The sequence below is a fragment of the Ciconia boyciana genome, chromosome 8 (assembly GCF_034638445.1).
Source record: "Ciconia boyciana chromosome 8, ASM3463844v1, whole genome shotgun sequence".
NCBI classification, from domain to species: Eukaryota; Metazoa; Chordata; class Aves; order Ciconiiformes; family Ciconiidae; genus Ciconia; species Ciconia boyciana.
In genome coordinates, this window is record NC_132941.1 from 45,805,877 (window position 1) to 45,816,810 (window position 10,934).

The following is a 10,934-nucleotide window of genomic DNA, read 5'->3' on the forward strand; positions in this document are numbered from 1 at the left end:
ACTTGTAACATTAATGGATAAGACAAGGGCTGGAATGGGGAGGGGAAGATACAGAGAAGTGACTGGAAAATAGATTTCTTAGTCCTAGGCCAGCGCCTCGAGCACAGGACCCAAAGTACTTGAATCCAAAAGGTTTCATGACCAAAACCATTAATTTTACAGATAGCTTTTCTCCTGTAAAACTACTGAGAAAATCTGCAGCAACATTACTGACTTCTGTAAGTCAGCCCTCAAAACATTGCCCATTGCTCCTACAGTAATCCACCTAATCCACAAATCCTATCCACCAGGTGCTATAGCTCTTGCTACATACCCAGGCACCAAAAGAGCACAAAGTGAAACTCAGAAGCCAGGCTCAGACTGCATCCAACCACTTCAGATCTCCCCGTAAAGCTCCAGAGCTGCTCTGAGCAGCACCAGGTCTGGAAGACCCACTCTCAGCATCCCGGTCCTCTTCAGCACAACACGGGGAGCGAAGCAGAGCGCTCAATCGCAGTCACCCCGCAACACTCTTAACAAGGTGCAAATGCTAACCAGGAGCAGGGAGATACAGCTCTTTGCACTGTTAATAACTCCCAGGAGTCAATGCATCTTCTCCACGTTTGAGATGAAAAGGTTCAGTCCTACTACGCCTTACACAAACTCAAATCACCATTCACAGCAGCGTTTGGCCTGCAAGCTCAGACAAAAGTAATGAAATTCTCAATCACTGAGCGCACACAAACCAAAATCCTAGGTCAGTGGGAATCTTACGGTTTACTTCCTTGGCTCAAGCCCCAAATAAATCAGATTTAGTTACATGCATAAATAGACTGCAAATGACAAGCTGCCATGGCTTTTTCTTCCTGTTAACTGTACACATTTTATGTCAAATAACCACTACCCACTAGCTTTGCCTTGTGTTTTATAAATAATTTTTTTCTTGGGGCAGAGGGGAGGAGAATTGGTTTTCCTGAATATTTTTTTCCTGCCAAAAGGCAAATCTGGCAGAATAATATCAGACAAAATACAAACAAATAAAACCTGGTTCCAATAACATAGGTATGTCTGAAGCCGAATAAAAATTTGCTTTGGAACATTCCAAGCAATTATACCTGGTTGTAAGAAAATCACAGCACTGGCTGCAATATACCCACAACAAAGAAAGATACAAAGGCAAAATACCAACAGATTATGTTTTGAAAACAGTAAAGATACTGCTTCTGGGCAGCTGGAGAGTATGAGAGGTGTCATGTAGATGATGTGGTTACATTATAAGAGGGGAGCGGGGGGGGGGGGAGTCAGACAGAAAAGGAGGAAGACAGAGAGACACAACCAATTTTAAATATACACATATTGTAATCAATGCCATCTAAGGAACAAAGCTGATACTTTTATTCAGACAGCAAGTCCTCTCAATCTCAATAGGCAGCTGACCTGCAACAGGTCCTACATCTTACGATGAACCGAAGTCTGGCTGCAGTAGGTAGATATTCTTGCTTACAGAAAAGGGAGTTCAGCAGTCTTTTAAGTCAGTCAATAAGAGATTTTCAAAGGCAATTAAATTAGGTGCCAGAACATGTGTTCAGGCACTCTGCCAGCAGTCCAATTTCCAACCACAACAATATTCCTAGCCACACTCTTCTCACGCACCGCGTAAAACCAACACACAGAACAGCATTGGACCAAGACAGCATGGAGAGAGAAGCTGTAGGAGTTCCCACAGGTCCAGCTCCATCCTAACACTCTTGGACTGGGACTATGTGGACGCAGGAAGAAATGCAGAGGGCTACAGTGAGAGCCTAAGGCCAAAAATACTTGCTCTCACTAGTACTTGTAGTTCATGAGCGCTACATTCATTCAAATCATTGGCAAGGAAATCATGCAGGAGGCGGAAGGGGGACACAAAATATGTTTACTGAACCCTCTTCTTTGCTTAAAATATGGCATATTGTGAAAAAACAAGCTATGTGGAGATCAGCAATTCACGATATTTACCTTCAAATGATAAAAGCTGGCACAGAATAGCAGCTACTGAAATGCCTTTTGTTCTGATGGCTTTTTGGCTTGCCTGAAGTGAGTTAGGAAGCATCAACCTGTTTCCCACCCAACACCTCCCTCCCCCACAAAGCTGGCTTTTCACGGGGAGGTCGGGGAGGGGAGTGGGGGCATAGACCCAAGGGCCAAAATCAGGAAGGAGATAGGACAGGGTGGCTAATTTCCCATCTGATCAGGGGTTGTGCTCTTCCCCACCAGCTCCCTAGCAGTGACATTCACCTCTGGAGTGAGGCTTACCCAGTTTAAAGGGAGGCAGCTGGAAAACAGATTACAAGCGAGAAGGCCACATTGTACTGATGTCTCCCCAAAGTTGCTGTTGACAGGGAAGCTCCTGGGAGTGCAGGAGACAAAGCAAAACTGATGTGAAAGGCAATATTGTTGTGGGCCCAAGAGACAGGAGTACCCCAAAGAGGGACCACGCAGAAGTTCAGGGGCAAGATGAGGAGTGGAGAAAGGGTAGTTAGGTGAGGCCCCCCCAAAAGAGTTAGAATCGCTGCTCTAAAAGTAAATTGCCCAGAGCCTTAACTCAAGACATTTGCACTACCATGGTCTGTGCTGTGGAAAAAGAAAACATTTTCCCAAGGCTGTGCAGCTCATTTTCCCTCAAAATCCAAACAATTTCTAGCAAACATCCCAGCAGGAAAAATGAGAAAATACTTTCAACTATATCACATTCTTTTTCCTCCCCATTTCCCATCCTGTCCTACAGTCAAAAAATAATTTTTAAAAAGTCTTCATACTTGGTAAACACAAAATACAGACAGCTCTGCAGCTCAGATCTGCCATGCCAAGCATCGCCAGGAGCGAATATTTATGGCAGTTATAAGTCCTTACCTTAAAAAGGTTTCTATTTGTTGCACTAATAATCATAACGATGCTACCAGGCACTGTTATAATTAGAAAACACTAGAGGTCAGTCATCCTTTCTGCTGTGCAAGTGCATTTCAACATGATCACAAACAACAGCTGGATGTTAACAGCAAGGCAGGGATTAAAGTTATTTACATACTCAAGCACGAGGATGTCACTACGAGGCCTGAATAGTCAAGCAATCAAATCCCAAAGAGGACCTGTCCTCGGCAGTTTGGGATGGGACTGAAACAAGTTCTTCATGCACCTGGACAACCAAAGCAAATGAAGCAACCAAGGCAAGTGAGAAGTACTCAGCTATCCATTATGCTGGGCCTAAGAGCTATGCTTGTTTAAAGGTACACATGAGATCTTTGATATCACATGTGACTTGATTTTACCACATGCCATAGGAGAGATGGGTATGCCAACTGCACAGTATACTGCCTTACCTCATGCAGAGGGAGTGACTTCGCTGCAAACAGAAAAATTTCTGCTGCTTCAGTATGATACTTCAAAGTCTTCCACTACACCTCCAAATAAGCTCAAGCCCGAATAACCCAAAGTATGACATACAGACAGCACAAGATTGCAGACTCTAGGCAGCCACCTCTGCAGCCAGCAAATGTCCAGTTCTCGTAGCTTCGGGAGATTTGCTCATTTAAGCATCCCCAGAGACAAGGCAGTCCTAATGTGGCTCTGGCACGGTCAGTCCTAAGGAGGATGGTGACAGGTCTCCCTCCCACACATGCTGCTTTTCCCTTTCACCATGCCATCTTCTTGGACATTCAAGGCTTAGTTCCACCGCTCTGATCTTGCCTATCCCATGGAGTTAGTATAAAGGGCTGCAATCAACTACAGGCAGAGAAAAACTGTAAGGAATCAGTGAGTATCTTTTTCTAATTGGCAGCATATATATTATACCAATAACTTCACCGGCAGATGATCTTTTCCATCTGATGGTCGTTGCCTGCAGGATTAAATCCCCACAGACTTTGCCTGGCAGAATGAAAAGGAAAAATCATGCCCCAATAAAGTCATTGCAGTAACACACAGTTCTTACATGCATAAGGAGAAAGGTTTGTTGTCTTCTTCTAATTTGTCTCCTACTTATGTGAGATTACATCTTTCTATGGGGAACCAAAGCAAAGCAGATTTAAAGTCATTTTGGTTCACCCAGGCTGACTTAAGACAGGGCCTGTCATTCAGCTAAAGAGCACGCTACAGGGTCGCACGATTAAAGCCTGGAGTCTTCAGAGAGCCAATGCTTCGATCCCATTGTTAGACAGCTAATTAAGACTGAATGCACCTAACTCCAGACTGGTGAGGCACCAACGAAGAGAGGCAATCCCCAGGCCATGTGGGGATACTCTGTGGTGTATAGGGCTGGGTTTTTCTGGGGATTCTCCCATTAGAAGTTAGAGACGGAATTCTTCCCAGATATGTATCAGCATGGATCCAATTCTAAAAAAAACATGTCCACTGCATTTTCAGATTTGACCAGCTGCTTCTGACTGGCTTCCTGCCTTCTCCCTACCAGGAATACCCCGACCCTTCTCAACACTAACGGATTATCTCGTTCCTTCCTGATGAACTGTCTCAAGATCCAGAGTCTATCCACTCAGTCAATTCTCCCTGCCTCCATAAAGTTCCCTGTGCTGTGCCAGATGTCATAGAACACAGCTGGGACTAAAAACCCCCTCAGCCAGCCCCCCTGCCCCAAGCACCACATGCATTTGGTTACAGCAGGAAGGCAGCATGGTACCTATGGCTCCTCAGATCTGGCCCTCTAATATTACCCATACGGACTGTAATGCAATTCATTGAGTCCAAAAGCAGCTTTGCCGCCACACTGCCACTGACTCGGTAGGAGCAGGGATAGATTCTAAAACCACTCAGGGGCCCAAGTAACTTTTACTGCAGCTTTTTACGAAAGAGTTTGTCTTTCAGCCTCTCAAAGGTTATAAAGACTCAGTTTGCGACTGAAGCCAAAGAGAATTTTCCCATTGGAACCAAAGTGCGTAACTTTTCTAACCATAATCAGATCCAGTCTCCAGTGGACCAATGTACTGAGTAGATAGCACCTGAGCCAAGATACAAGACCTGTAGCCTGCTAGAAGAACATGTATGATTTCATGTCCACAATGCTGAAGGGGAACTTTCTTACACAACCAACTTTCTATTGCTTGACATATCAGTAACTCTGAGCAAATCACTCTCTCCTCTGCCTTGATTTCCCCAAATACAACATGAGTGATAACAGCAATCACACCAGTAAAGTGCCTTCTGAGCTACAGATGAAAAGTAGCATAGGAGCGCAGTGTGGTGATTGCTAGGGGTACACAATGCTGTTTTAGACAAGGAAATCGCACTGTGGAAGACAGATACCAGGTCACAGAGAGAACCCATATTGCAATCACCAACATTTATTGTTACAGGGAATTCAATATGGGAAGTGAGCATAACAACAGTACCAGCCACTTCTTGAAAGCCGGGCAAGAATGAATTTGAGTTCCCCACAGAGCTCTTTCTAGACATGCAGGTTACTTCAGGAGCAAGTTCTTAGTGAAAGAAAACAAAACAATGACCACATGGTGTGTTAGTGCATCTCTTAGAAAGGCAGAATGCCTTTGGTCTTCAGATCCTTTTGCTCTAAAACGAGAGTCACTACTTAATGACACTTTTTGTCTTCTTCTTGAATATGGGAATGTACTGTCTCCTGAGTGATGGTGGCTTTGTGCCTCATGCAGGCTGTGCAGAAGGCCTGATGGACTGAACAGTTCTCCCAACCGGGAAACAGCACAATGCAGCCCTCCTACCTGGCTTATGGGTAACAATCACGAAGAAAATGCTTCAGTCTTTCATAACACCAATTCACATATGGAAACCAGGATGTATTAGATAATGCAACCATCACACCGAGTGATGGTGAGACTAACAATTTCTTCCTTGAGTTTAACCCTTGGTTGCCAAGCCAGAGCAGTGTACCAGGAGAAACAGAAATTTGTGCCTTCTGAAAAACACCTGTGGCTGCACCAGTTTACCACTCACTTTGCTAGTGCTTGCTATAACATGCCTATGAATGTGAGCTTAGCCATACCCTCGGGCCATACCTAAATTGGGCTAACACAGTATTAAAGAAAAGTATTTGCCAACCTATTTTAATAGATGAAACTCAAACACAGGTTTAGACAGTTTCTGCTCAACTTCTTTGGAACAAGTTTTATAAAACCTTACAGCGAGTCTGTAAAAAAGCAACCACTACATACAAGCAGTCTAGTCTTAACTTTAGGCATGTCTGCACAGCTCTGGCACTGCTAAAGCCCACAGGTGACATCTCGGCGCTCAACCCGAGTCCTGACACCAAACTCCAGGAGTGCTGGGGACACTGACCAACATCCCCTCAAATCCAATGCTCACAGCCCACGTACCACAACCTGGAGATGACCCGATTTCCCAGGTTTGCATGTGCAACTAACCCAGGATAAAGCACACTGCTCCCCTAAAAGCTCCACTTGGGAAACGTGCAAGTTCTGGGGAGCAAAAATAAGGATCCTGCCCCACACATCACGTCTGGCACCAGGGGAGGTGGGGGAAGGCACCCGGGGAGACGGGGGACACGACGTCCCTGCTGCTGCAAGGAGGCACTGAAGGGTGAATAAACGTTTTTAAATGCGACTGTCACTTACTTATCCAGGACGAAGTAGAGATCAAAGGCACCGTGACAGGAGCGCTGCTCTTCTTGCTCTTCCTCCTCCTCCGGCCGGGCGCAGGAGGTTAGGCTCCCCATTGCCAGCAAGAAGCAGCACAAAAACGCTGCTTTCTCCACGCTGCTCCTGCAACTCGCCATCTTTTCCCTTCCTTAATTCTCCCTCCTCCGCCAGTCTCTCTCTCTCGCTGCAGACCTTACGGGCTCTTCGGAAGCACCGGGGGTGGGGGGTGGGGGCGGGGGGGGCGGAAGGGAGAGAAAGAAGAGGGGGGAAAAAAAAAAATCACTAACTTCAGGACCCAACCCTGCGTGCTCAAGGTAGCCCTGCCCGCCGGGCACCGGACTGCTGGCTCAGAGCTGGGGGCTGAGCCCGGCCGGATGGTCCCCGGAACGCCGTCCCCATGCCCCGCCGCCTCGGCGGCTGCCCCGACCGGCTCAGCCCCGTTTCTCACGGAGAGAAGCGGCGCCTCTCGCAAGGGCCAGAGGCAGGAAGGGGCAGAGGGAGGGGAGCGGGAGGGGGGAGACAGGATCTTAGGGGGAAAGCTGAACTGGGACTTTCCTGTTCCGGGATACCGATGTGGGAAAGGCTGCTGCGAGAGGGGGCCGAGGTTAGGGACCGCTGCGCCCCGGGACCGCCGCCTCTCCGCGCCCCCCGCGGGCACAGTGCGGGCGTCCCTCCCTCCCTCCTTCCCTCCCGGGCCGCCCGCGGGGCGCTTGGCAGCCGCCGCGGGGAAGGGAGCGCAGCCGCCCCCGCCGCCCGTGCGCGCTCCCCGCGGAGGCGGCTCCGCGCCGGCCGCCCTCGGGGCAGGGCAGGGGGAAGAGGGGCAGGGGGAAGAGGGGCAGGGGGAAGAGGGGCAGGGGGGCTCCGCCGCCGGCGGGAGGGCAGCCCGGCCGAGGGCAGGGGCAGCCTGGCTGTACTGCGGGGCATCGCTGCGGATCCTGCTCTGCCCCTCGCCCGCGGACTCCGGGAGCGACGGGGGTCCTGAGGCGGCTGGGGCCGAGGGGCGTTCGCCCCCGGGGCGGAAAGAAGTTGCTGTAGGAACGATGGGCATCATTGCAAAACCCTGTGACAGACCGGGGCTGGGGTGACGACGCGAGAGGGCACTTGTGAAAAATTGAGTTGCAGGAGATGAGTGTAGTTAAAAAGGTTATTGCCTGGGGGTGGGCGTAAGGACAGGTTTTCACGACTCTTATGCCACAGCACATTGGTTCTTTTCCGTGGTAAAGAAACTTAGTTTACTCACACTGGAGCCTGCACACATCCTGCAGGCAATGAGTACTGATGAAACGAAATCTCTTAATGGAGGCTTTGCACAGTAGCATAATCACTCCCCGCCTGATACACACAGGTTACAAAGCACTGCCCTAAAGAGCTGACCCGGCTCATCTGGATGCTGTCTCCCAAGTTGTAATAATTAGTGGCTTCCAGCCGCTTCCCCCTCCCCCACACCCGTTGCGGCCCCTAATTAATGAAAAGAGCCACGGGGAGGGACGCGAGCAGAGGCGCTTTGCATGACGGAGCCGGGACTAGACGTTTCTCTCTCTTTCTTGGGGGGAGGCTTTTGGACGCGAGTCAAGGTCGAGGGAATCCATCCCCTGAGGGGTGCTGGCAGGCTGCCCCATCGGTACTGCCCCCCAAGCACCCATCGCTTCGCTGGGGACCACTTCACCCGGGAAGCGAGCGGTAACGCTCCGGCCAGGAGCCGCTTTTACGTGCCAACAGCAGAAAGGGGCACCTCCTCCTCCCCGACGGAGCCGGTACCGAGGGGGCGCAGGGCCCACCCGGGCGGGGCTCACCCGCTGTCCTGCGGGGAGGTGCTGGGAGGGCTGCGGGGTGTGGGTGTGAGCCTGTGGGGTGTTTCCCCGCAGCACACGGCAGCTCTGTCCTGGGCCCTGCCGGCTCCGCGGTAGGCGTGCGGCTCCGTAGGGAGGCGGCGGGCTGTCCCCACGCCGCCGGCGTGCCCTTTCCCTCTGCGCCCGACAAGGACACGCGTGGACGCGGCGCGCCTGCCCCCGCCGCGCAGAGCCCCTTCCCCGTCGGACCCGGTGGGACCCCTCAAGCGTGTTTTGTGCGGTGTAGGTTGCCGCCCGCAAGTCTGAAGTAAAGTTTGCACTGCGGGAAAAGCATCTTGGTTTCAGTTCCCTGGTTCTGTGCTGGACCGAGTTCAGACACGTCCACCCGCGGCGGCGGTCGGGGACTTATCAAGAAAAGATTAGAGGGTCCACCGGTTTTCAGCCGCTCGCCCAGTTTTAACTACGCACAGCCAGAAGTTGAACGCACTTCTTGAGCTAACCACTTTAAAGGTTTTTGTGCACTGGCCAGTTGAGACCCAGCGATTACTTAGATCATGGAGAAATACAAGAAACCCACATCCTCCCTGGTGACATTCACAAAAAATGAGCAAGCGGCTGCTGGGCAGCGGGAATCCCCCTTCCTCCCGCCCCGCCGGGCTTCGGCCCCGACGGTGCCCACTAGCGTCCGCAGCCGGCACGGTCCCCGGGAGCCGCAGCCCCGGCACCGCGCCCCGGCCGCCCTCGCCACCCCCTGCCCGAAGCAGCCGTCGTCCCCCGCCGCCACCGCGGCCTTTCAAAACGAAATGAAAATGCTAATAGCCTCAGATTCCCTCCGTGCTGCGTGAATTTCTGGTTGTTTCGTAAAATAAAGTGTCAGTCTCCAACGCAGAATGATAAGGCACTACGAGGAAAAATTTGGCCCTAGCTCTTTTCTGATCATGTGCGTCGCCCTTCTCTGATCACTAATAAATCACCTTACTCTGCAAAGAGAGCAGGCTGCCTGACCTGCCTTCCCCAAAGGGTATGCGGTCCCGGCGAGAGAGGCATGTTTTAGCGAACGCAATGGTACCACCGCGGTTACCGCTGGCTAGCCACTGCCACCGTTAGAGCTCAGCCGAAAACATCGCGGGAGTGCGGGGCTAGCGCCCTTCCCCGCTCCTCCGGCCCCTGCGAGGAGGCCGGGCACGGCGGGGGGCTGCGGGCTGCCCCTGCAGAGCCGCCTCCCGGCGCCGCAGCCTCCTCTCTGCCACTAAACAGGTTTTCCGACCTGCGAAGCCCCGCCAGTGGCTGTCACAGGTACCGGGCAGTCCTGACAGGTCCGAAACCGGAGCGCGGTGTGGGGGGTGGGTGCTTTTGTCCAAGGGAGGGGAGCGGGGAGGCGGGCCGGGGCCGCAGCCGCGGCCCCGGCACTGCCGGTGACCCGGGCGCCCGGGCTCATTTGCTCGCGTATCGCTCGAAGGAAAGCCAAACCATCAGCAGCTGAGCTGACCGTATGATGCGGATCTTACCCTGGGACACAGGTTACCTCGGCGCACCGTATCACAGGGATTCAAGCTCCGTAAGGCAGGTGACAACGTCTAATTATCCCGCCCTACGCCTCCCGTAGCTATTTGCATAAAGGCTGCAAAAACATAAACTCCTGTGATACGAAGTGCAGTGGGGATTTTTTCATCTCGGTTTCCTGACACCTGCACCCCAAATCAGAAAGTGCTCCCAAAGAAGCATTAAGAGGTGCCGCCGGCACGGAAACCCGTCCCGGAGAGGGTGGCAGATGCAGGTCTTCCCAGAGCGGGGTCAGCTACCAAACCCCCGTCATGCTCTGTCACCTTCTTCGTTCTGCCTGAGCTGAATTTTAAAAGAAAACACAAACTCTTGACTTCATCCGCTTTAATCCCTGTAGCACAGAACACGTAGAGCGTGATTCTTTATTGGTATAAGATTACTCTTTAATTGCAGCGAAAATCCGTCCTTTCAAAAGCATTAAAGGGTTGACGTTTCTTTTCCCAATACAAGCCAATATTCAGATTACATGGACACTAATCAAATAACCCGGGTTATTTCATTTGTCAACATGTTCATAAGAATTTTCTACCAGGCGTTAAAGGCATTTATGTGGAACGACATCTTTCAAAAGCAATGTCGCTAGTCCAGATTTAGGGAATATTTGATTATGACAAGACGTTTGATGGTTTTATTTTAGATACCAGCTGTGCCACAAACCGTTTCATACCTCAGACAAATTCCTAATTTTGTGTCCTGCGAGTACTTTCTAAGAAGCAGTAATTTTCATTTTGAGCCATTCTTGTCAGTACCTGCAGCCCCCAGAATAGCCGTGTGTTCGAAAGTGTTGTCGTGCTCTAAAGGACAAGTGGCAAGAAGGCTTTGGAGGTGTTTTTTTGGTTTTTTTTTTTTGTTTTGTTGGGTTTTTTTGGGGTTTTTTTGGTTTTTTTTCCCCAACTTTCAAAGAAACTCCTCTTCTTGAAGTACCGTTACAAGGGGGAATCCCGTCCACCTTCTGAGTCCCCCCCGCTGCGGTTCTCAGCCG

General features: G+C 50.8%; 1 protein-coding gene across 2 annotated transcripts in view; it reads right to left on the bottom strand.

Moving 5' to 3' along the window:
* Positions 1-7,285, bottom strand: part of ANTXRL (ANTXR like) — a 63,139-nt gene extending 55,854 nt beyond the window's left edge. Inside the window, exon 1 of one of the 2 annotated variants that reach the window (XM_072869734.1) lies at positions 6,576-7,285. In XM_072869734.1, coding sequence (XP_072725835.1) covers positions 6,576-6,736 — 161 coding nt within the window. In that variant the 5' untranslated portion in view covers positions 6,737-7,285. The remainder of the gene's footprint in view (positions 1-6,575) is intronic. The other variant, XM_072869733.1, reaches the window with a different exon arrangement.
* Between the last annotated feature and the right edge of the window lie 3,649 nt (positions 7,286-10,934).